The sequence below is a fragment of the Penicilliopsis zonata genome, assembly GCF_001890105.1.
Source record: "Penicilliopsis zonata CBS 506.65 unplaced genomic scaffold ASPZOscaffold_1, whole genome shotgun sequence".
NCBI classification, from domain to species: Eukaryota; Fungi; Ascomycota; class Eurotiomycetes; order Eurotiales; family Aspergillaceae; genus Penicilliopsis; species Penicilliopsis zonata.
This window is the reverse complement of record NW_019208911.1, coordinates 3,235,005-3,259,204: the sequence shown is the minus strand read 5'-3', so window position 1 is coordinate 3,259,204 and position 24,200 is coordinate 3,235,005. Positions and strand designations below refer to the sequence as shown.

Sequence of the window (24,200 nt, the reverse complement as noted above, 5' to 3'; positions counted from 1 at the left end):
AAGATCTAATTCCAACCCGGTCAATGATAAGTCACACTGTAGACATCAAAGCTGACCACCTGCCCATTAAAGCTGACCCCGTTCTTGTTGGCGTAAAGGTGCTTCCCACTGCTCACCACGGTGATGGTATACTTGCCTCCGCCGATATAAGCAATATCGAAGAGCACCGCGTCGTTTGCGTCAGTGACCAGCTTGCCCTCAGCGCCGATGTACCGTCCGTCCAGCGCGGAGGAGATGGTGAAGTGCGTGGTGCCTGTTTCCTCGACGTGGAGAACCCAGCGCTGGGCGAGGCCCTCGTGGGTAGACGTCGCAGCGGTCACGGTCACCTTGTCGTTGCTGCTTTTGGACTCTTCTTCGGCGGCCAGCGCGTACCCGTCGATTTCGAAGACGAGATACCGGCCTTCGGTCAGGTTGCCGCGCACGCTCTTGAACCCGTCCTCGTAGTAGAGTGCGTCTTCGAGTGTCTGGTTACCGTAGGGGATCGTAGGAACCACGTCCGAGTAATAGGCCTCGCAGGCGACGTAGGTCCCCACGATCTCGCCGTCGGAGTCGGTGTAGGGGTGGGGGGCTTGAGGGAGGGAGGGGACAGAGTAGTCGGGCTGTAGGAATATTAGTCAAGTTATCATCTTCAAAAAAAGCGAATATAGATCAAAGCTCACGTTATCCCAATCGAAAGCGTTCAGGAGGTTGGACATGTGGTTGCGGCGCCACTCGGACATCTGGGCTGTCACGACGTTTTCATACCCCTTGGCCTTGAGGAACTCTTCGACAAAGAGGATCTGAGAGTTGTGGTCGGTGTGCTCGGTGAAGACCTTGCCGCCACGGGTCCAGGGGGAGATGATAAAGATCGGGACGCGAATTCCTAGTAGTCAGTTAGAGATTACAGTATTTTTAACCCTAGCATAAATCAAAACGCACCTGGTCCCGCAAAAGTGTATCCCAGTTCCCCATATGGATCCTCGAGCCATTCCCCGGCCGTGCCACGGGGCGAGTGGTAGGGCCAGATGGGGTCGCCGAAACCGCCGCCTTCGTCATAGCAGATGATCAAAACAGTGCTGTCCCAGTTGGGTCCGTGGGTGACGGCGTCGACGATCTTCTTCATGAACCAGGCGCCGTCGCCGGGGGTGTGCGGCGGGTGCTCGTTGACGGCTCCGGGGGGAAAGATCCAGCTCACCTCGGGCAGGGTACCGTTGGCGGCGTCGGCATAGAAACCCTCGAGCGAGTTGCGGTCGCTGAATGCGAGCCCCCGCTCGTACAGACTGGAGTTGGTGGCGGCCTCCTGCATGGACTTGAAGTAGAAGAGGCCGTTGTTGGTCACGTAGTCGTATTCGTTCATGTAGCCGCGCCAGTCGACACCGGCCTTGTCGTAGATCTCAGCTGTGGGAGGCCAGTCCAGAGGCACACAGTTCAAGTTCGTGCCCTCACACCCTGGGGTCTGGTTGTCATCTAGCACGACACCACCGGCCCCGAGCGGCTGGGGGCCTCCGGGGACGTTGATGGATCCGGACTGCCACATCCACCGGTTGGGGTCGGTAGCGGACATCACACCAGCCTATTCAACAGATATATCGCATGAGCTTCAGGTTTTCTAACCCCCCCCCTTAAGTAGTCTTACCGTGTACATGTCACCAACGGTCCAGGCATCGGCCATGGCGTAGTGGAAGGGAATATCCTCTCGCTTGAAGTAACCCCAGGCCTGAGGCGTACAGGAGACTGCCCACTGGTCCATGGTGCCATTGTTCATGCCTTCCTGGGTGGGCAACCACTCGTTACTACCAGGAGACATGCACATGGTGCGGTTGTGCCAATCGCCCCCTTCGTAGTTCAGCCAGAAGGGGAGAAGCCAATCCGTAGCATCGGTGAGGGTAGAGACATTCCTTCGCTGTTAGTACGAGATACCTAGCTAGCTAGCTACTAGGTAGGTTAAGTAGTACCTAGGCTATAGGAAGGGAAACCTACTGGTACCACACCGACTTGCCATTCTCATTGATCTGGACGTTGGGATCCGCAAAGCCACGGACACCGGCCATAGTCGCAAAATACTGCCCATGGTCAATCAAAATCCTGCCCTCTTCCCCTCCGTCATCACATCACCACGTACATGCATGAACGAGCGGTTCTCCTGCATCAACATCACCACATGTTTAACATCGGCGAGCGAGCCCGAGCGGGCCACTCCAGCACCGGCAAGGACCAGAGCCAGGCTGTGTCGGAACATGTCGATCGCTGGCAGCTGCTTGACCTTCTCGAACTCTTCTCCTCGACGGCCATATCTGCCGTCTTCTTATACCCCTCCCTCTCTCCATGTGCTATGCGAGAAAAGTCCAAGGAGAGAAGAGGAGGGGTAAGGTAGGATTGTGCGGAAATGAGAGAGACTCTCAGAGCCCTTGGGAGCGGCCACTGGGTATTCCACGTGCCAGGAACATTGAGCATTATTGCTGAAAGATGTCTGAAGAAGGATTCGTCGAACCTGGCACTGTCAAGGTTAATTCTACCCTTGCAATCCTTTCTGTTTCATCTCGCTCTTCAGGATCTCATTAGCCAGCGTCTTGTTATCGTGTAGATTCGCGTAAATTCGTGTAGATTAGGTAGAACAGTCCTCTTTACTTACTGTCTATCCCCTCTCTCGATTCATTTCAACCAGAATCATTCGGATCAAGCAGTGGGGATCAGACAGTCCTCCCCAAGCAATAAAAATCCCAGATATCGTCCTTCCTCCAGGTTGAAGCTTTCAAGGATTCCTCTGTCGATCCGCCGGCTCTCGCCCTGACCAATGGGAGCCTCTCCTGCCTCACGTGTGTTACTGGCATCATGTGACTCCCGTGATCCTTGACCTTCTTCACTTTCAGGAGCTTCAATTGCCAGAAGAACTTCTCTCTCTCTCTCTCTCTCGCCAGGTAAGTCAGCTCTGGAAGAGAGAGAGAGATGGCACGATGGCTTGGTCTCACGCATTTTCTCTCGCAGGCAGTCTATTGATTCTCTCGACGGCCTTGTTGATTGTGCAGACCTTCTGGACGGGGCCAGGGGTCCCTACGTTGGTGGCAGAGCACGCTGTTTCGGCTGCAGAAAGACGTATAGAGATACTGTTGCACCCGCAAGATCATGTCTTGCGGCCAGCAGACTCGCTCCGACATGTGTGGAATATCACCTCGGGGCGGAAGGTGCCAGATGGAGTTGCAAAGGACGTGTTTTTGATCAACGGTACTTTAAAATTTTTTTAGGGGAAAACAAGACCACGATCGAGGGGAGACAGTGGCTAACACTGAAGATAGGTCAATTTCCCGGGCCGACGATCGAAGCTCGTTCTGGAGACGTGCTCGAGGTTGAGGTATGGAATTCGCTGGCAGACGAGGAAGTTTCGATTCACTGGCATGGACTGCTTATGAGAGGTAACTGAATATCCCTCCCCCCCTCTCTCTATATACTGGCATCTATGTGGTACGGTATACTGATAATGCAGGGGCAAACCATATGGATGGTGCGACTGGTATCACACAGTGTGCTATCCCACCAGGGGCCAGCTATACTTACAGGTTTCGAATAGAGCAAGAAGGGACTTTCTGGTATGAGTTCATCACCACATATCTCATTGAGAAATCCAGAGTAACCGAAATAACTAGGTACCATGCGCATTCGGATGTCCAACGAAGTGACGGACTCTACGGAGGACTAGTGGTACATCCACCTGGAGCCATCCAACAAGACGAGGAGATTCTCCTACTGGCAGGAGACTGGTACCACCGACCCGCTGGAGAGGTGTTGGATGCCTTTATGGATGCCAAAAGTGATGGCTCAGAGGTATTTTCACGACGAGTCTGCTTTGGATCGATAGTTAAATAACCAGCATAGCCATGTCCGGACTCCCTGTTGATCAATGGACTCGGCCATTTTGACTGTTCTCGGGCATTGCCTGCATTCCCGGTTGATTGTAGCCCGTCGGATATGCCCTGGATCCAAATGGATACCCGGAAGACATATCGAGTGCGAGTGGCGAACGTGGGGTGAGTTCGTCCTTACATGTATACCATGGACTTGTACTCATCGAGGCAGAGCCTTGACTGGCATCTCCATCACCATTCCAAATGCACAGATCCAAGTCACTCATTTTGACGGGCAGAGAATCACTGCATCGCCTCCGGTCAACTCGGTTGGTGTACTTTATCCGGGTGAACGAGTTGATTTCATCCTCAGTTGGAATCGGCCAGAGGAGACCAGTCAACTTATTATTGATCTCGACAAGGAGTGAGTGTGTCACTGGTTCATCAAAAGAAGATGTATTGACAACCAAGAAACTTTCAAACTCCCAATCTCGCACTGTCACCTACGCAATCATTCGCCATATCAGACCCGAAGGGGCAATTCTCCTCATCCAACCAGACAGAGATAACTTCCTTCAATCTCCAGACCGCACAAGGGCTCTTATTACCCCACCCCCTACCCGAACCGAAGTCCTTTGTTGTCCTCTACAGCGCCATTCAGATTCTCGTCCATGAACACAACATCCCCATGGGCTTTATCAATCGCACGCACTGGAAGAAACAACCGCAGCCGCTGCTCAGTCTAGGCCGAGAAGACTGGAATAGCTACCAACTTGTTCCTTGGACAGGCCCGGAGCCAGCGTGGATTGACATCGTCATCAATAATATGGACGTCACGGGACATCCATTCCATTTGGTTAGGATACGCTACTCCTCCATAAGTATCACCCTAGCTGACGATATACAAAATATGAAAGCACGGGACAACCTTTTATGTTCTATCCTCCTACCGTGGCAAAAGCGGCTGGGACTACTTCAATCCATTTGACACGTCTAAACCCCCCAAAGGCGGCGCCTACAACGTAATCAACCCGCTGGAAAAGGACACGGTCTACGTGCCTCCGCTGGGATACGTGGTGCTCCGCTTCCGAGCCGACAACGAAGGTATCTGGATGCTGCACTGCCATGTGCTATGGCACCAGGCGAGTGGAATGAGCATGGCAGTCCAGGTGCTCGGCGACGAACACGCGGGTTTCCGAGACCACCGCATGGGGGAGGTGACGAGGGAATATTGCAGCGGTACCTACTCCCCAAGTCATTTGAGAGAGGTTGATAAGAAGCTGGCTATATAACGAGTAAATGTAGGTTAAAGACATATAGTTACTAGAGTTCAATGGCTATCCTCTCCTGATATTAATGGATTATAGATCAAAATATGAGATAGTATGTCTCTATCCGGTACAGCGACGGGCTGTACACCTAGCACTCTCCTGCTCCTAATAGTCCTTTCAGCCAATCCATGCTCTATATTAATGGCGGGGGTGGAGCGGGTGGAGCGGGTGGAGTGCGGGACCCCGGGCCGATTTCCGCTTCGAGTAGATCTTATCTAGCCAATCATTGCCAATCGCATCAAAATACGTATGTAGTAGACATCTCACCTACTACTCTGTAAATAAGACTGGGAGTAGAGCAAGCGAATCAAGAAAGAAAGCCTCGTATTAAACCCCGTGTAAAAAAAAAAAAAGCTACACAACAATATTCTCCACAAAGACATCTCTCCACTCGGCGACAAAGGCCTCCACGAACGTAGCCTCATGGAAGGCCTCGTTGTAGTTGACCCCGAGATGCATCTGTCCGTTCCACGTCCACAGACGCATCTGAAGATACCGGCCGGTCATCTCCGATGCAATCCACCAGTCCTCCAGGGTGTAGGTCTTGCTGTTGCGGCCACCAACCCCAACCCCTTCATACTGCGGTCGCACATGCCGGTCAATAATCCCGATCGAGCTGAGTTCCGCGTGCGCAGGCCTGCGCAGGGGATCAGGAGGCGGGACCGCAAGTAGGGCAGTGCACTGCCGCTCATACTCGGCCAGGATGGTGAAGAGGTTGCGCGGGCTGTCTTGGCCCAGGTTCCGTGCGTAGACCGGGGTAAGCGAGGCTGCGATGGCAGAAAAGTCCCGCGCCACATCTAGATCCACGCTGATGGGGATGCCCGAGTGATACGGGCTCGCGGCCGTCGCGGGCTCGTTCCACGGCGCGGGCAGATACTTGTGTAGATCGACGGAGACGAGGCCCGTGAACTTGCCTCCAGGGCGGCCGCGCGTTGCCGGATCAAAGTCGTGGATTGCGTACCGCTGCATCACCAGAGCGAGGGCAGCGTGTGCGGCCGTCGTGACGGTGAGGCCGCGTGCCTTGCACCCCGCGATGATCTGCTGCGTGGAGGTGTGCGGAAGGTTGAAACCGTACCGCCGCGTCGTCCCGGGTAGCACATTGGGCCGCGTCGGCAACGTCAGGTGCGGGCCCTCGGCCTTTAGTACAGAAAGTTCCTCCTCAACGGCACGAAGGATTGCGGGCGTGGCTTCCTGTGGCACACCACCCGCCTCGTCGAGGGAAGGCGGCAGGCGGGCAGCCTCGGAGCCGTCAAAGACGAGCTCGCCCAGCGAGGGAGGCCCGTCCGCTAGGATCTGCAGCAGGGCATCCTGGGTGCACATCATGGAAGTGGCGTCGAGACGCCAGTGCGGCGCCCGGAAACACAGCTCGTGCGTATGCGGGAGAAAGTAGAGCTTGACCAGCGCCGTGGGTGGGAAGGTCTCGAAGAGGCTTTCGGCCGACGGGGCAGCCAGCGCATTCACAACAGTCAGTGTCTCCTGCATCCAGGCCTCGAGGTCTGCTGTCGAAGGCACTGTGTAGACGAAGCGTGCTGGAACGTCGCCATTGCAATCGTCGCTGGGTCGCGCGGCGATGTGAGGGTACCGATGGCGTAGCGCGAGCCACGCCCGGCGAAGTTCGTCCACCGACGGCAAGCTCTGGAAGCGGACAGTACAAGTGACATGGAAGTGCTGCTTTTCCAGCGCGATAGTGGACGCTGTAACGGTCAGGTAGAAGGCCTCCAGCGAGTCGAACTTGCGTTCGTAGCACCCGGGGAAGACCTGCTGCCAGGGCATGGCTCATAAGCCAGAGAAAAAAAAAAATCAGCCATCTACTGTATATACAGTAGAAAGCACACGTATGACTCTCTTTTTTGCATGAACGTTAGGCCTCCAGTATGAGGGCTCTTATTATCCACCCTGCAGGGCAGCCCAATCAGACAGAAGATCACAATGCTGATCAACCCCTCAGAGGGGCTGACGTGGCAATACATGGATTACCCGATGCTGGGTAGTGGTGAGAAACAGAATACAGATAGCAGACTCAAGGTCGAGACTTCGTTCACGGAAAATAATCGCGGATTGAAAACTTGACTGGGAATCAAAACATGGCCAACCAACTCGTCTGGCTCATCACCGGCTGTTCATCTGGCCTCGGGGAGGCTGTTGCCTATGCCATTCTTGCCAAGGTGAGTGCCTCTAGGTCGTTATTGTTCTTGATTTGCATGTGCTCTGCTGAATATTTCAGGGCGACAAAGTCGTCGCGACGGCTCGGCCTCGCGACGGTGTCAGCGGTAGGGAACGTCTCGCTGCCCTTGAGGCTGCGGGTGCTGCAGTCGTCGAGCTCGATGTGACCGAGTCGCAGGAGAGCCTGGATGCCAAAGCGAAGCAGATCTGGGATATATACGGTCACATCGATGTCCTGCTCAACAACGCGGGGTTCATTGATGCCGGCATATTTGAAGAAATCAAGTAGAGAGTCCTATCCTCGTTCCCCCATTGGACTCATAGAATCGTCCCAGTGATAGGCGCTGATTGGAAGAACAGTGAGCAAGTTCTCGTCAACTCCCTCCGGAACAATGTTCTCGGTCCACTGAATCTCACCCGGTCGTTTCTACCGTCCATGCGCGCCCGGCAGACGGGTACGGTGCTGTTCATGTCGTCCGTGGGCGCCTACTACGGCGCCCCGGGGGCATCGAACTACTCAGCATCCAAGGGCCTGCTGGAAGGGATTGTGCCGAACATGGCCGCCGAGCTTGCGCCGTTTGGTATCCGATTCTGCCTGCTGACGCCAGGCTACTTCCGTACCAAGGTCATGACGCCGGGAAATATCCACTACTTCAGTGGCCCGAACCAGCGCTCGGAGTACAAGGAGATGAACAAGTTAGTCCAGGACCACTGCAATGCCGCGGACAGCAAGCAGCCGGGGGATCCCCACAAGGCGGCAGTGCTCATCGTCGATGCGGTCCGCGCAGAGGGCCGTTGTGCAGGCAAGACCCTGCCTCTGCGACTCCCAATAGGCCCGGATGGGTTCAAGGCCGTCAAGGACAACTGCGCTGAAAAGATGGCCATCTGCGAGGAATGGGGGGAGATCATGGCAGACACGGATCTTAGCTAGGGACCAATAGTTAGCAGCAGTTGAAACAGAGTCGAATCAATATATCGTTCAGTCCTTACACCAAAAGAAAGAAAAAAAAAAAAGACTCAACACAGTCGAATGTCAGCGAGGAGATCGCCTGCAAGGACATCGATGCCCCCCGTCTGCTTGTCCTCGATGCCGAAGCCGAGGAAGACGATATCGTCCAGGTAACCGTGGTACTTGAGGCCGTGGTTCTTCCAAGTCACCGAGGTCATGAACATCATTTCCGAGTAGGCCTCAGGCGGCACCGGCGGCGCCTCCTCGGTCGTGGGAAGCGCCCACCGGGCAGCGGCCAGATCTTCTTCCCACTCACCGGGCCTGCGGCGGCCGTGGATCCAGAGCGGCTTGGTAGAGAGGCCGTAGAGGGCAAAAGGGGCGGAGCGGCGAAACAGCATCACGTACGGCTCATAGACCGAGTGGAACTGGTAGAAGCTTTTGTGATGGAAGATGGTCAGAATGAAGGTATTGTCCTCCGTTTCTTGACAGGTCGGGTCCGCTCGCCGGCACAGCGTGATGGCCAGCGAGTTGGTCGCCTGGTGCAGCGATTCGAGCTCGCTCTCCAGCCGCGGCAGATGGGCCTGCATGCAGCGATCATCCCCCGCCGCTGCTGCAAGGGGCGCGAGATCCTCTCCCACAGAGCCGTCGGCGCTCAGGCGGGCAAAGGCACGCCGCGGGGCAATATCGTAGTGGGCGTACAGGGCGCCCGCGGCGTCCCAGAAGACGAACCAGTTCTTCTCGACGACCCCATAGGGTACCGGCCGCTGCAACTCCGTCGCCTGGCGGAAGGTATCCTCGTGGTAGAACTCGAACCCCCAGTCGACCAGCAGGCGGAAGTCCAGCATCCACTGCGAGAAGCATGTATGGACCGCGTTCGAGCCGTAGATGGTATACGGCGCCCAGGGCCCGAAGAACACGCGAGCATCGTGCGGGCCCTCGTTGAGTCGGAAGTAAGCCACATCTCCTTCGCACATGGCGTCGTCGCCCTGGGTCGGCGCGATGGGCAGCACCGCCGCCGGCTCGACGCAGGCAAGCACGCCGTCCGCGCGAAACACCGCGTTGCAGACCAACTCGACGTGTACGCCAGTCTCGTCCCCCGGTAGCCGTCGCTTCTGGGCAACGATTATCCACGTGTTGGGGAGCTTCGGGTGCGGTAGGATGCTGGGGTTGATCGCCTGGTGCCCGTCGAAATCAACCAGGAAGTACGCTCTCGAGGCGCTGGAAACCGAAAAAACCTCGCGATAGCGCGTCATGTCCACCTGGGGAGCCCTGAGATCATTCTCCGACCCTGCGAGGCCTTGTGAGAACCTTGGTCCCGACGCGTTGTCATCGTGGTGTAGAGAAGGCACCAGGCCTGGCTGTGCCCCCCAGCGCGGCAGTCGGTCGCGATAAACCGTGGCTGCGATTAGAACCATGATCAACAGTATTGCCAGAGAAAATACCAGCCGTTTCAGCCCGCGAATCAGCATGGTGGAGGCGTGGCCAGCGGTGGTGGCTCTTCCTTGTGTGTTGTTGGTGGTTGTAGAGAGGAAGAAGAGGAAGAGGGAGAGAAGAGGGGGAGGAGGACTATTTATGGGCAACGCAGAGGAATTGCCAATAGATAGGAGGGAATAGTTTTTTAATTTACGTCAGGTGGGAAGATTCGACTGAGAAGATTCCTAATTCGATGAGTTTATGCTGCGAGTTCTATCAAAGTTGGTGTTTTTCCATTCTATTGATTGATATTAACTAGAATTCAAACACTACTGCATACGAATCAGACCAGATCTTTGGTATTTCGATCAAGGTGTTTCCTTCTTGAATTACTGAATTTCAAGCAGCCGACTTTGGCAAGGTCTTCCGGTACAGCCACTGGGTGAAGCGCACGCATGGCTCGTCTACGAGACGGGTGGCGATGTCTCCCATCCAGAGGGTCAGCGGTAGCAGGACCAGCTGAGGCAAAAGGAAGCTGATCTCAAGACCCAAGGGTCCGCGCTTGGGCAAGGGAAGCCGGTTGAACCAGCCGGCCAGTTTGATGGCAGAGTCCTCGTGTTCCCACCCGACAGCGGCGTACAGCCGGTCGCCGACCGTCCACAGGAGGGGCCCGTGGACGAGATAAAACGCGTACGAGATGCGGCCGAGATACTGGTTGAAGCGGGTCTCGAAGAAGCGCTGCAGCCAGGGCAGGCGGGGGATGCTGGCCACCAGGAAGGTCGCGGCCCAGAAGAGGAAGAACCACTTGAAGTCGAAGACGGCCTGCGGCTTCAGGAAGGACAGGTAGTACCACCCGGGCGACTGGCGCAGCGTGGTGAGGTCAAAGTTGGAGGCGGGCACACCGCCCAGGTACAGACTGACGCCGAACAGCGTGTAGAAGATGGGGTCGCGGTACGGCTGCAGGCGCGAGAAGATCGGGGGCAGCGCGTCGCGCGCCGCCAGCAGATCCAGGTCACACAGGAGCATGCCCGCCATGAACAGCGCGCAGAACCAGCCGTCGGCGATGTAGAGGAAGTAGACGATCAGCGCCACCTCGCCGGCCAGGCGTGCGTTGCGCCGACACCGGCTGAACGCCTGCAGCGCCGTGTAGATGACGATCGAGCCCCGGAACTCGACGGGGATCGACCAGGTGTGGAAGTTGTACGTGAACCACGGCTCACCCCCGGTCCGAAAGACAAAGGTAAAATTTTTGAACTCGACGTACCAGTTCCATAGCTCGTCGCGGTACGACCCTTGCGGATCGGGCACCGCCCGGTAGCCGAACAAGTGCCACGAGGTGATGTAGATGAAAGTCGTGATCATAATGGGGAGATGCAGCCGCAGCCAGCGTCGGAACAGCGCCGATGCCAGGTTGTCGTTCAGCTTGGTGTATTCGCCCGCATGTATCAGGCTCAGCGGTTTCGTCGACAGCACATACCCCGACAGCACGAAGAAGACGCTGACGGCGAAATGCCCGCCACTGAAGAACGTCCGCACCCCCGGCAGACATGCAAAGTAGTGCCGTCGCTCGTACCCAAACGCGTTCTCTAGGATCTGCTCCGAGGCGAACTTGTCGTGCGCCCACAGCTGGTGATGCATGCAATACACCAGCAGTGCCGCGAACCCCCTTACCCCGTCGAGATATGCCGTCCGGCGGCGCGGTGGTGATTGTCCCTGCTGCTGCTGCTGCTGCTGCTGCTGCTGCTGCTTCAGGCCGCTCTCACGCCCGGCGCCCGGCTTGCTCATCCACGCCGGCCGCAGGACATCAAGACAGCCCCGGATCGCGCGAATGTGCGGCGGTGGTCCTTTCACCTCGGGCTTGACGCCCTGCCACAGGTACCCATCCCCATTCTCCAGCAGCCCGTTATCGACTCGCGGAGACATCCTCGTCGACCGGGATTCATATACTCATAAATCTGTAGAAGACCAGAAAGAGAGGGAGCAGAACAAGGAAGACATGCGTTTAGCTCATGACGAAGAGAACGGGGAATGCGGGGTGGGATTGAGTCGTGACGCTTTCTTGTCTTTTTTCTGAGGGGAACTTGCCGATCCCATCATCACTTCTCCCCGTCCAGTCAAAGTATGGACAATTTTAGTCACCATGGACTTGCTGGAGTCTATGGACTAATGTAGTATATCATTTGTAGCCCTGGGCCGAGTCTTCTCCATTCCCCTGCGTCGAGGGCTTCGTCACAAGCAAATGCACGGGCTGCAGGGACCAGCTTCCGAGGTTGCATTGCCGACGACGATCGCCATACGCAAAATGTCTCAGTACTATTGAGAGGCCTTTGGCCGGCTGGCATGTGACAACCAGGCAGTCAGACTTCGGTCATCGAATCGATCGTCACTGACTGGTTGCGTGAAGTCGGGGTCTATCTCCGCACTCTGCCGGGCTCCAGATCCCAGGGATTTCTCCAGACCCCGGACTCAATCCGCCAATAAAGGCGGGGCGTATATTTTAAAGCTTCGCTCAATGCGGCTTGACGGCCGAAATAGTTTCGTTCAACCTCACCAGTCAGGTACGCTGCTTCTGGGCGTAGCCGATCCTTTCACAGGATCCATTCCATCCCATCTTCTTCTCTCCCTCCCTCTCTCTCTCTGGCTCCAGAAGTCGATCGAGTTGGAAACCGTCGCCTGCTAAGGAGCTGACGTCAAAGACATAACACTCTTATCCTCGGCGGAATCCATTCGGTAGTCGGAGAGTGAAAGGGTACTGCGCGACCCCGGCAGTGCCAACATTTGACCCCCTTGTCAGTCATAACTCCGTACGGCATGGCCAACTCTCCCCTTGGTCAACGGTCCCCAGTAACCAACAAGCGGGTCGAGACGGGGTGGTATAGACCCGGTGGGATCTCTCACCGCGGTTGGCGAACAGCAGATCCCTACTTCTGTAGTAATCATCGTGGTAATCGTAATAAAAAAAGCGAAGAGAGCAAACCCTGGGCTGATGTCCACTTTCCTGGTTTGTGATGATTAGCAAGGCCCGTACATAAGCTTCCACTACCGGTGAGCTCATCAACCTCGGCGAGAGATTGCGTCCTTGTAACTTCTCCGCATGCCTAGAAAAGTAGACAAGACTAGCTAGATGGAACGAAAGATCTGAAAACCCGGTTGAGGCGAGGGGCTCTCTCTTGGGGAAAATTACCTCACCTCCATGTGTTCTTTCTCTCTCTCTCTCTCTCTCTCTCTCTCTTTCCTGCTACCTCTTGAGAGGGAACAAAACTATTCGGAGAGAAGTCTCTTCCACCTGCTGAATTTGCCTTCCATTCCTCCCTTCCCCCCAATCGTGGTGCATTTCGGATGTCTCAAACGAGGACTTACATGGATGCGATCTCCACGGCAGATCACTGGAAGGGAACCAAATCCGGGTTAAAACCGAGATATGAGCCCTCGATAGACTCGTTGCGTATGAAATTCGAAACTGACACGGGCGTCGTTCTCACCGACGGCACCCCCTACCTCAACGGAAACAGCAGGATGATGACGATGCAGTCGCCCGGCAGCCCCTGGGGGGTGGGCACCACACGCCTGCCGCGACAGGTCCGCAAGATACTGCCGGCGTGTGTGGTCTTTTTCATGCTGACGCTCTATCTGTCAATTACGGGCCTCTTTGGCGAGTTTGGAGGCGCTGGCAGTGGGTTCCCATCCCGACCATCGTCGGGGACTGGGCACCTGTTTCCGCGCAAGATCTGGCAGACGTGGAAGGTCGATCCGCTGGAGTTTGATGAGCGTGATCTGGCGACGGCGCGGAGCTGGACGGCAAAGAACCCGGGTCATCGGTATGAGGTGCTCACGGACCAGAATGATCTGTACTATGTAGAGACCTATTTCGGACCGGACGGGTTCAACCGGCCGGACATTGTGGCCATGTACCGGGCTCTCACGGCTAAGATCATCAAGGCCGATCTGCTGCGGTACCTCGTCATGTACGTCGAAGGCGGGGTATACACGGACATCGACGTCGAGGCATTGAAGCCCATCCAACGCTTCATCCCAGAGCGGTTTGACGAGCGTGACATCAATATGATCATCGGGGTCGAGATCGACGAGCCCGCACTCAAAGACCACGCCATCCTGGGCCCCAAGTCGCAGTCCTTCTGCCAGTGGACGTTTGTCTGCAAACCCGGCCTGCCCGTCATGATGACCCTAGTCGACCACATCCTTCTCTGGCTGAACGAGGTCTCCCGTCGCCAGGGCAAGCCCGTTGCCGAGATCGAGCTGGACTTTGACGAGGTCATCAGCGGCACGGGCCCGTCGGCCTTCACCAACGCCGTGCTGGAGTACATGAGCCAACGCGAGGGCCGCTCCATTACCTGGGACACCTTCCACAACATGGCCGAATCAAAGCTGGTGGGAGGCGTGCTCGTCCTGACCGTCGAAGCCTTTGCCGCGGGCCAGGGCCATTCCGACTCGGGCAACCACAACGCCCGCACCGCGCTCGTCAAGCACCACTACCACGCCTCGGGCTGGCCGACGAACCACCCCCGGTATAGCCATCCCCTGTACGGCGAGGTTGAGCAGTGTAACTGGAACAAGGAGTGCGTGGCCGAGTGGGACGCCAACATCGCTGCCTTCGACGCCCTCCCCCTCGAGGAGCAGGCCAAGCAGCTCGCCATCAAACAGGCGATGGACGTACCGGAAATGGACGACACGATACCGATACCGATTGATTTCTGATGAAAGACTTTCCTTGTGACGAGAAAAAAAAATAAACACACAATCAAGAGCGAGGGGAAGGGGGACAGGCAACACAAAGCAAACCGAACAAAGACGCAGACAGGGGTCTCACTGTTCACTATTCAAGTCTGTCACATACAGTGGACCCCCAGCTCTCGAGATTCGATGCCTAATCACCATCTCAGTGGTGAAATCGATGAATCCAGGGGGGAGGGAAAGAAGAGAGAAGTGAAAAACAAAGCGTTGTGGGAGATGAAGGCGACCGCGACCTTTCCGAAAGAAGAAAATCGTTCGGATTTCCAATAAATCGTACAGATGAGAAGAAAATGCTTTTCATCTGCTTTGATTTCTATTACTATTTGGTGTTTCGTGGGTTTTTTGTGATGCTTAGGGGTTCTCAAGGATAATAATACCTGGTGCTGTGGATAGATGACTTTATGAATACAATGGAATCATAAATTATTGACTGAAAGTATCTGAATAGTATTGAGTTCAATCAATGCAAGTATATAAGAGTATTTCATATATCATGGTATCAAAAGTTTTACAACTACACCCCTAATCAATTTCGATCAAGGTGTACTTCCCGCCCTCTGCGTATCTGTCCAGGGCATCCTCAACGACGGACATGTAGCCGAGAACCTTCTCCTCTTGCCAGCGTCTGCCGACGACCTGGACGGCGGTGGGGAGACCGGCCATCTTCTGTGCATTGTAGTGCTTCCAGGCGCCCCGGGCGACGGTATTGTTGCACCCCAGCTTCTTGAGGGTGGTCTTGTAGGGAGCCACGAGAGCATCCTTGACGGGGTCGACGTGGCCGACGGGCAGGACACCGGCGGTGTAATCCAGCAGATTCCAGAGGAAGGTGTAGCCGCAGGAGGAGACGGCGTCGTGCATCGCCTTGTGCGGCAGGGCGGGGGTAGCGTTGACGGGACACAGGATGAAGTCGTACTGTTGGGGTTTGGCATCCCACCACTGGTGCCAGGTGGCGCGGAAGGCTTCACGCCTGGCTACGAGCTTCCACTGTTCGGCGCCGTTCTTGAGGGAGAAGTTGCGGATCAGAGCTGCCCCCTTCGCGTCGCGCTTGATGTAGCGCACAAACAGGTAGTAGAGGTAGCGGAGCGGACGGGGGAGGTTGGCAATCCGCGTCAGCTGGTCGGCACCGGGGTCAGAGGGCTCAAAGGTGTACCGGTGCGAGTTGAAGGTGTAACAACCGTCCGAGTTCAGGAGCTGAGAGGCGAGGTCGAGGCCAGTAAAGGGGTCTGCGGTGGCTGGGGTTGCGATTTCTGTGACGGTGTGGCCGGCAGCGGTCAGGGCGGCGACGGTGGTAGCCAGAGCACGTTCGATAGCGGGCGTAGGAGGAACGACGCCTGTTGGTAGGAAGGGTGACACGTTAATATCGGTTCACACTTCATGAAATAAAATCCAGGGTTCAATTACCATCGTTGCTCATCACACCAATATTTAGCTTTCTCTCCTTGACCTCGTTTTCCTCGTCCTTCCTCCAGGCAATCGGATGCACGGTGTAGTCATATTTCCACGGCTGCATACCGATGAGAGCCTCGGTGAAGTAAGACAGATCATTCAGGGTACGAGCCATGGGACTGAAAACGCTGGCAATTCCCTCCTGGCCCGCCATGCTGGTGTTAACCCCAGCTTTCGGCCAACGACCGGTGCTGCAACGGAGGGAGTAGATTCCACTCCAGGCGGCAGGCACACGAACGGAACCCGCCACATCGGAACCGATACCAATACGGCCTCCGAGAGCTAGAAGGGCGCCCTCACCACCGGTCGAACCACCGGGGGAGTATTCGGGGACATGAGGGTTGAGACAGTGTCCCCAGAGGCCATTAGCCGACTCGAACGAGAGCAGGGTGATTGGCAATGCCGTCTTGGCATATGGGACCGCGCCTGAGGGTTAATGAGCACCGCTGACTGCTTGTAGGGAGGAGGGGAGTATCATCGTACCAGCATCTTTCAACAGTCTCACCATCGGGCCATCCTCCTTGTACGGCTTCCCCGCCAGACGAGCATAGCCGAGGGTAATGTCAAACCCCTTCACCTGGAGAGAATCCTTCAACGAAATAGGAACGCCCGCCAAGGGACCCTTGAGATTCACCTCCGACTGCGCCCACGTCTCTGCTTCCGGTAGCAACAGCTCTGTGATGCAGTTGGTTTTCTCCTGGGCCTTGACGGCGACCTTGCCGTAGGTACGGAGCACATCGACCGCAGCGAGCGAGCCCTGCTGGACCTCCTGCACCAGCTCTTGAATGGGCTTATTGACCACCGTCTTGTCAAACGCCGAGAACGGGGCGTGGTATTCGGGGCCCAGCGCAGCGAACCGGGCAGCACGTTCCTTGCGCTTGGAGTCCCTTGACTTTCGTCAGCGAGGGGAGGCCAGTACAAGTACAGCAGCAGACCTGAAACCTACCGAACCCGCAGGTACGTGAAATAGTCGAACGGAGGGAACATTGTATGCACTGATCCTCTGAGAGTCCACAGCCAGCACAGAATTGCAGAGAGAAGAGAAAAAAAAACCACCCTCGGCTCGGGGCAGCTCCTTTTGTATCGCCTGCGGGGAAACCAAACAGCGAGTGGAGAGAGAGACAGAGAGAGACAGGACAGACAGATAAGGGAGGGCCTCTGGACCTTGTCCTTGGCTCTCCGCAGATAAGCGGCAGCAGGCCGATCTCTGCGAAACAAACGGTCGGAGAAGACGCTGGAAGTCGTGAGACAGTCTATCAGACGGCTATGGGGTTTCTCTTCCACGGCGTTGGCCTTCCCAGACGTGAAATACTCAAGTGAATAAGTGAATAAGGAATGAATGTCCCTGACTGAAGACTGAAATTCGAATGACCGAGCGAGAGTCACGTTGGTCCCACGTGATGGGAAACCAGCTCTATGCCTCTTTTGGCAGGTCCAGGCGGGTTTGAAGGCGTTAGATACTTGAATAGAGCTACATAATTGTATTACTCAGTGAAAAGATATTACTGGAAGCATGATGGTGTAGTATTGGGATTGAATCAATAGGCACTTCGTTCTGCCAAGTGCCTGGGGAAGACTCCGTATCTCATGCGGATTCGATATCGCGGCAAGTAGAATGATTAATGCCTGAGGTATAATATAATGCCTGAGGCAACATGATTACCTCATCAACAGCTCCCTCCTCTCCTACTCGTACAGGCTGACCGACACTCCCTCACTTGCTCTGGACTCTACACGTCTCCTCGAGACTTTTTCTTTGGAAGAACCATTAATGGTGTCTAGGGACATAAATCGGCTTTGATCTTGCCCACGATGACCTAACATACACATGCTATAGGGACTCAGGGGCTGTTCCTTGTCCACTCTCGCCTCATTGCCGCGAATAGGCAGCAGAGAAGGGGGTAACAATTGGAAATTCGTCTCTCTGCTCAAGATCTTATCTTTCTCTAGGGAAATCGACGTTGCATATCGGGAGAGGTCTTCCCCTGCTGTCTTCCCTCTGCTGCGATCAGTCTATCATAAACATGGAGGAACGTCAAACAAGCCGAACCTGACAGACAGATTTATTGGAAATGCGACAATGCAAGAATACCCGAGGGTCAGCATCTGCCAGCGGGTATGATTTGTCAAGAGACTCAGACTTTGGTCCTCCGTATCTCGTCTTCCATCTGGCAGTGGATTCATTGAACTGCTGTCTAATCTAGAGTTGGAATTTTCATGAGGCGGTCATTTTGATGATCTATCACATTGGATAGTGGCAAGGTCAGAGGGTTGACTGATCGACTCTCTAGTGGAGATGGTAAGATATGGAATCTGATTCTGGACAGGTTAACTGGCTCATAGCCCTATGAGATTGCTATAGGTCTATATTTACAGGGACATATTTCATCTGCCAACAGTGTTCAAATCATCCTGATCGATTGGATGGTACTCGAACCCCAGGCCAGCCTGCGTCGAGACACTGCAGTGACCTGTCCCTAGTCCTAGCGCGAGAATCTTCGTGGGCGTTCCCCCCTTAAGCCTGGTTGCCTTGGTTGACCGGGTCAAGCTGTCACAGGACATTGAATGGTCATTTCTGGACTGTCACTCGCTTTGGACTATCCGATGATACGGGATCTGTGGTCACATTTCCAATGACTGTGGCCAGTTTCTCACAGATCGGTCTTGCCGATCGGGTGTCTCTCGCAATCGGCAATTTGCAGAGTGTGATTGATATAGCGAATGTCGGGTCAGGTGTTCATCAAGATGGCGGTGTTTTCTTTTGCAGAGAACCAGCTCCGTCAACCCTTTGTACCTTGCTTCAGCCAGTTATGCGAGGCGAACCACCAGATGACGATGACAGCTGCGGCGATGAAGAATGAGATGAGAAACGCAATTGCACAGCCGCAGCAATAACTTCGTCGGGTTTTCTGTTGTTGCCGATCGATCCAGTAGTCACTGAGAAAAGAGAGCAAAAGGTCAGTGATGTGGAGATTCCTCCCGATGCCATTCCTGTATGTGATAGACATACGAAAGAAAGGTCTCCTTGTCGGCAGCTTTGGCCTCGTCCATGTGGACAGCGAGGGAGAAACGCCTCCAGAAGCCCGAGTCTCTGACGGCAGCCATCCTCGATTGGAAGTGAAAGAAAGGTAAATGAGTGAATGAGCAGGCAGTTGGTTGGTGATCCGACGAACTGGATGAGTGAGATATATGAACTTCGACGGGAGGTCGACGACGTATCACGAAGAGAAGATCAGGAAAGGATCGGTGAACCGGTGGAGCGAACACAGGAGAAGGGGGAGGAGGGGAGGGGGAAAGAGAGGAGAAGAAAAAACCCTTAGACCCTTAATGAGATGGGTTGTCGCCTGGAATGTTTGGTGTGCTCGGTCCAGAATGCCGCATTGCAAGAATGATGCAGTGGATCAGGCCCACTGTGGATGTATCATCTTCCTAGAGAAGTACTCCGTGTTTCCGTACAGGGTACCTGTCAGTTAGGTAGCCATTCATCGAAGAGGATAGATAGATGGTATTTTTAGCTTAATTGGCTACTATGTAGTACATTGTACTTCGTAGTAGCTAACTACCTAGTTAGTTAATACATATCTATTATACCAAGATTCGTCCCGGCAAGTCGGCACTGCTTACCTACGGAGCATATCCATGTACGGAGTCCTATTAACTAATAGCTAGCTGACATCGCTGATCAATAATGCCAGTATTAATAGTTTAGCGACTTTAGATGCCACGCGGCGTCCCACTTGTAATAATAAGCGCTTAATAGATTATCATCAACTATAGTCGAGAATGGTCGAAATAGTAAATCCTAATAGTATCATCCATGGATCGACCCGTCCGAATAAGATTACAGTTAGATGGGGGCTTCAAACTTTGTAGCTGTAGCCTTGTGTTTGTTACTATTTATTTGAATGCCTCCTTATTGTTCTAATTAAAAGTTCTGCTATTTCCTGGTGAACAGTCAAGGAAATGAGAGGGGGCAGTAAGGCAGTAGGGCAATAAGGCAGTAAGGCAAAGGCGATAAGGCAGTAAGGCAGTAAGGCGATAAGGCACAAAAAGACTCAGGCAACAATATGCCTGAGGCACCAGACACGCAAACACTACTCTTCACTCCATACTCTGTATGAGACATTGGTTCAAAAAATAAAATCCTAATAAAGAAAGACGAAAGCAAAAAAACCAAACGAAAGATCAAAGAGCCAAAACGATCTACGCAGGCAACCGTGGACAGCCACAGCCACCAGCAGACACAAGACTGACTCTTGACTCTCTCTCCTTTGCTCAATCTCCTGCCTCCCATGACCGTCTAACATTCTCCCGTCTCACCTCTCCTCTATTGCTGAGATACTGCATCCTCTCCAACCCATGAGGTCCTGAGCCTTGAACCCTTGACTCTTCTTCTGTGGTGTGACAGCTGTCATTCCCCCCCGCAGTGGTGCCTGACCGCCCCCGCCTCACTTGTTCCTGTTCCACGCCTCTCTTGACAACCACCTGATATCTGCTTACCACCACCGCGTTCCCTGACCGACCGACCGATTGAACCGACCGACAATTCTACAATTCTACATCTGAGGTTCAAATATCCTAGCCCCTGAGGTCTCATGTCACGCTGGCCGACTCCGACGCCCAGTCCACATGTCTCGCCCTGGCTCGCCCGGGTGGCTCGTCCAGTCTCGAACACCAACAACAACAACAACAACAACAACAACGCCAACAACTAGCTATGTCGACTGCAGGTGCCAGCAGTAGCAGCAGTAGCAGCTACTGGGGCATGCTGATCAATCCCGATAAGAGTCCCTCGCTGCTGCTCGAGCAGTTGTGTCGCGGTATTGCCCAACTCATGGTACGTCGTACGTCCTGAAGCGGTGGCGATCGACAGGCATCTTTTGGACCGCTGGTTTACTGACTTGACGATGGCTAGACCACCTTCGATGCCTACGAGACCTTCGATCTGCCCCCGGAGCGACTGGCGACCTTCTACCGCAAGGTGGGCGGCAATTATGACACCCTGTTCCTGGACACCAAGGGGCCCGCCCTCTCCTTCATCTACCAGTCGCTGGGCTGCTTCCACAGCCTGCAGCCCACCGACAACGCTTTTGAGCCCCCCTCGCGGCCCGCTCTGCTGCCCTGCGGCTTCGTACGCTGGCAGACCATCCAGCTGCTGCTGGATCCGGACGAGCATTGGGAATACCTGCAGCATGCCGTCGCCCAGTGGGATATCCCCCGCCCGGACGGCGGCTGTTTCCCCAAGTCCATCCCCCGTACCGCATTCCCCTCGGAACCAGACCCTGACATGGTTGCCTGGCACCACAATGTCTCCCAGCGCCTTGAATATGACTACTGGAAGCGAAACACACCCCACCCTTCACCACACCATACACCACCGGCCCCTGAAGAGCCGCCAATAACAGCAGCAACAGCGGCGGCGGCGGCGGCGGCGGCAGCAGCAGCAGCATCGTCATCATCCCATTTCTACTACCAAACGTCCACCAGTGCCCCGCAGCCGGAAACTCCCGATTACTTCACGACGGACCACCACCACCACCACCACCAGCAACAACAACAACAACAACAACAACAACAACAACAACAACAACAACAACAACAACAACAACAACAACACCATAACCATCACCCTCATGCTCACCAACCCGCTTCAGGGCCGCGCCGAAGTAATCCAGATATCAGGACGGAACGTGCAACCTCAAGGTCGAGGCGCCATCGACGGTATAGTTCCGATTACCCAGATTCTCCGCCGCAGCGGGCCGCCAAGGAGGAGGAGATCGAGGAAGAACAGGATGACGACCTGTCGATTGGTCTTAAGGAAAGGGTCAAGACAGGCTTTGTAGAGCCCAGAGCACCTACCCCTCCTGCTCCTGCTTGGACGGAGAGCTCGTCCAAGTCGCGAGGCCGAGAACGGTCATCATCGACCGTCCGACACTCCCAGAGCAGACAACCACCACAGCAGCCGCGGCAACAGCAAAACCACTACCACCACCACCACCACCAACAAAACCAATCACACCAACGATATCATGCGTCCCTTCCACCCTCCGACGCTTCTTCAGAGGATTCGGAACCCCATTCTCAGGAAGATCCGGTATTTGAGGAACGGTACCGGCGGCATCATAACCTCTCACTGCCCCGAGACACCCACGCTCGGCGTCATTCGCATGATGCAGCGTACAGCCGCAAACTGCAGCGAGACAGCTCTCCGTCATCCACGCAGCGCCGTCCCCACCGATCTGATCCCGCACATAGCTCGAGATCGGGGAGATGGCGCGATCAGCCTGATGTCCCCCCCCCGCCGCCCTCGTCTCACCGAACTGCTGCTCCTTCTGTGAGCAGCCATACAGCCCCCCCCAAGGTGTACAGTGAAGACCTGCCTCCGTTGAAGAGCTCAAACTCACGCTTCTCGGGCATCCATTTCCGGGATTACATCTTTGAGGATCCCTCCGCGGAACCAGCGCTGCATTCGCACGCCTACGCTCGGTACGTCAGCCCCAAACGGGCAGAGGGGTACGTGTCTTCTCGCCCGCGATCGAGCCAAATCGACCCGACCTTGGCCGCCGCCGACGACGTCCGCCGCAACAGTTACAAGAATGGGTCTAGTACGGTGGGCAACCGGTCTGGTAGCGGGGGAAGCGGTTCGGAGCGAACACGATCGTACAGCACCGCCGGCTTGAGCAGTTCCGCTGCTGCTGCTGTTGCTGCTGCTGCTGCTGCTGCTCGTCCCCAGCGATGGGACAGCCCTGCGCGCAGTTCCGCAGCCAAACGCTACACGCCCGGCGTGGCCCCAGTGGAGGATTACGAGTATTCCACTTCTACTCGTTCGAGGCGATCCGCCAAATACGACCGATGATCATCGCATAGAACGGAACTCCTATTCGGTCTAATTTATCTAGATGGTTGAATGATTTGTTTTATCCTTGATTTACACGCGACAGTTCCAATTGGACGGAATCTCTCTCTCCTCTTCTCCTTTCGTCATCCCCTTCGGCTTGTCTTCTTTTTCCATCTTTTTTTTTCCATCTCTTTTCTTCTTTTTTTTTTTTTTTCATGGAGTTTTGTTACGTGGGACGGAACTGATCTCTCCATTCGGCCTGTACAACAACGTGCGTTTGGACCTGATGTTTCAATTTTTTTTTTTTTCTCTTGGAGAGGGAGGGCTATTTTCTTGAGCTATACCGGTACCCCATGGCACCGACGATTTACGAGGCATGACTGATGACTATACATAACTACAACTTGAATTTGATTGTGACTTGTAACTGACGAATCGTCTTATGTAAGATTGGGTACGTACTACCTACTACCTACCTAGATACGTGTACTCCGTACCCATACTGTCAGATGGAGTATGATATGAGTGAGACAATCCTAAACCAAGATCGATCTCCACGAGACTTTCAAGTTTCTACCATGGATGTACCGAGTAATCGAACTATCTAGACGCAGATCAGGTTCCAGAAGGTTCAACGAGATTAAGAATAAATTAAGTACACTGTGGGGATGGACATTGCCCAAAAATTGGCCCCAGAGTATCCATGCAGTACTGTAGTATGTACCTTGTAGTTATATAAGTATTTTCACTAACTAATAACTAATAACTCTATCTAAAGCTGATAATAATCTAATACTATATCTGATAGCTAATACTATAGTCATACTCCGTACTCGTGGACTAATAGATAAGGTAAGACTAGTAGTCAAATGATGATCCCACAAGCCAAGTCGACGATTGCATCGGTGGCTGTCATCGGGTGTCTCATTTCGGGGTTTGTCCTTCACCGTTCACGCCAAGCATGGAGTAGCTGTAGGAACCGAACTTAGATGATCAACAAGGGCAGTATTAAAGATAGTAAAAAAAGTATTCTGCAGAGAAAAGAGGCAGATAATTATAAAACAGAAATAACCGATGGTTTCTCTCTTCTCCCCAGCTTCTATTCTGCAAGGCTACGTCAGATCGAAGCGGCCAGGCTCACGATGGGGTCTAGATCGGGATTTGGTGGCAAGTTTCTCTCTCTTTACCTTCCCTGCTAGGCCGGCTTAGGCAAGGCTGTGCCGATCGGTGCCACCTTGGCAAGTGGTCCGCTGGCTCCCTCTAGTCCGGAACCGGTGGATACGGCTGCCTACTTCGGTTAGACAGAGCCGCTTCTCCCAATGAATCCGGGCATGATGCAGGAGTGGGTTGCAGCGCGGGCTTGTGATTGGGTCTCGGTAAGTACCTGGGCACGTGTGGACGACTGGGGAATCGACCCAGATATCCCCCCCGCCAATCAACGTGTAGCCCCGCAGCTCCCAATACGGAACTGCCCCAACACGGAAGCGACT

The 24,200-nt window shown here is 54.6% G+C and overlaps 11 protein-coding genes across 11 annotated transcripts in view; 5 read left to right on the top strand and 6 right to left on the bottom strand.

Annotated features, from left to right (window-relative positions):
* Nucleotides 1–3: 3 nt before the first annotated feature.
* Nucleotides 4–2,206, bottom strand: ASPZODRAFT_108681 (hypothetical protein). The gene is made up of 6 exons (XM_022720965.1): nt 2,102–2,206; nt 1,960–2,042; nt 1,616–1,877; nt 919–1,552; nt 660–862; nt 4–599 (listed from the first exon to the last, which is right to left on the bottom strand). Exons 1-6 carry the CDS (start codon nt 2,132–2,134, stop codon nt 21–23), a joined length of 1,794 nt encoding a protein of 597 aa, XP_022586237.1. The 5' UTR covers nt 2,135–2,206; the 3' UTR covers nt 4–20.
* A 727-nt stretch (nt 2,207–2,933) lies between these two features.
* ASPZODRAFT_55640 (hypothetical protein) lies at nt 2,934–5,110 on the top strand (the record flags this gene model as incomplete). The annotated part of the gene is made up of 8 exons (XM_022728553.1): nt 2,934–3,201; nt 3,273–3,389; nt 3,461–3,569; nt 3,621–3,798; nt 3,850–4,001; nt 4,051–4,242; nt 4,290–4,674; nt 4,736–5,110. 8 exons carry the CDS (start codon nt 2,934–2,936, stop codon nt 5,108–5,110), a joined length of 1,776 nt encoding a protein of 591 aa, XP_022586236.1.
* Nucleotides 5,111–5,167: 57 nt separating this feature from the next.
* On the bottom strand, nt 5,168–7,302 carry ASPZODRAFT_127851 (hypothetical protein). The gene has a single exon (XM_022721853.1). It carries the CDS (start codon nt 6,920–6,922, stop codon nt 5,504–5,506), a length of 1,419 nt encoding a protein of 472 aa, XP_022586235.1. The 5' UTR covers nt 6,923–7,302; the 3' UTR covers nt 5,168–5,503.
* Nucleotides 7,234–8,243, top strand: ASPZODRAFT_12537 (hypothetical protein; the record flags this gene model as incomplete). Its single annotated transcript, XM_022721426.1, has 3 exons — nt 7,234–7,314; nt 7,374–7,597; nt 7,673–8,243. 3 exons carry the CDS (start codon nt 7,234–7,236, stop codon nt 8,241–8,243), a joined length of 876 nt encoding a protein of 291 aa, XP_022586234.1.
* Nucleotides 8,244–8,302: 59 nt separating this feature from the next.
* Nucleotides 8,303–9,770, bottom strand: ASPZODRAFT_127846 (hypothetical protein). Its single transcript, XM_022721852.1, has one exon. The coding sequence runs from the start codon at nt 9,728–9,730 to the stop codon at nt 8,330–8,332; it is 1,401 nt and encodes a 466-aa protein (XP_022586233.1). The 5' UTR covers nt 9,731–9,770; the 3' UTR covers nt 8,303–8,329.
* A 263-nt stretch (nt 9,771–10,033) lies between these two features.
* On the bottom strand, nt 10,034–11,747 carry ASPZODRAFT_456955 (hypothetical protein). The gene is made up of 2 exons (XM_022728368.1): nt 11,698–11,747; nt 10,034–11,629 (listed from the first exon to the last, which is right to left on the bottom strand). Exon 2 carries the CDS (start codon nt 11,595–11,597, stop codon nt 10,074–10,076), a length of 1,524 nt encoding a protein of 507 aa, XP_022586232.1. The 5' UTR covers nt 11,598–11,629; nt 11,698–11,747; the 3' UTR covers nt 10,034–10,073.
* Nucleotides 11,748–13,199: 1,452 nt separating this feature from the next.
* Nucleotides 13,200–14,390, top strand: ASPZODRAFT_55299 (hypothetical protein; the record flags this gene model as incomplete). The annotated part of the gene is made up of 1 exon (XM_022728538.1): nt 13,200–14,390. The coding sequence occupies one exon, from the start codon at nt 13,200–13,202 to the stop codon at nt 14,388–14,390; it is 1,191 nt and encodes a 396-aa protein (XP_022586231.1).
* A 558-nt stretch (nt 14,391–14,948) lies between these two features.
* ASPZODRAFT_138789 (hypothetical protein) lies at nt 14,949–16,859 on the bottom strand (the record flags this gene model as incomplete). The annotated part of the gene is made up of 4 exons (XM_022724492.1): nt 14,949–15,757; nt 15,828–16,298; nt 16,356–16,759; nt 16,819–16,859. The coding sequence occupies 4 exons, from the start codon at nt 16,857–16,859 to the stop codon at nt 14,949–14,951; spliced, it is 1,725 nt and encodes a 574-aa protein (XP_022586230.1).
* Nucleotides 16,860–18,652: 1,793 nt separating this feature from the next.
* Nucleotides 18,653–18,977, bottom strand: ASPZODRAFT_12532 (hypothetical protein; the record flags this gene model as incomplete). The annotated part of the gene is made up of 2 exons (XM_022721425.1): nt 18,653–18,809; nt 18,883–18,977. The coding sequence occupies 2 exons, from the start codon at nt 18,975–18,977 to the stop codon at nt 18,653–18,655; spliced, it is 252 nt and encodes an 83-aa protein (XP_022586229.1).
* Nucleotides 18,978–19,244: 267 nt separating this feature from the next.
* Nucleotides 19,245–22,728, top strand: ASPZODRAFT_12531 (hypothetical protein; the record flags this gene model as incomplete). The annotated part of the gene is made up of 3 exons (XM_022721423.1): nt 19,245–19,331; nt 20,455–20,709; nt 20,788–22,728. The coding sequence occupies 3 exons, from the start codon at nt 19,245–19,247 to the stop codon at nt 22,726–22,728; spliced, it is 2,283 nt and encodes a 760-aa protein (XP_022586228.1).
* A 1,301-nt stretch (nt 22,729–24,029) lies between these two features.
* ASPZODRAFT_163514 (hypothetical protein) overlaps nt 24,030–24,200 on the top strand; it is a gene marked incomplete at its 5' end in the record, with an annotated part of 4,997 nt that continues 4,826 nt past the window's right edge. Inside the window, one exon of the mRNA XM_022726627.1 lies at nt 24,030–24,086. Coding sequence (XP_022586227.1) covers nt 24,030–24,086 — 57 coding nt within the window. The remainder of the gene's footprint in view (nt 24,087–24,200) is intronic.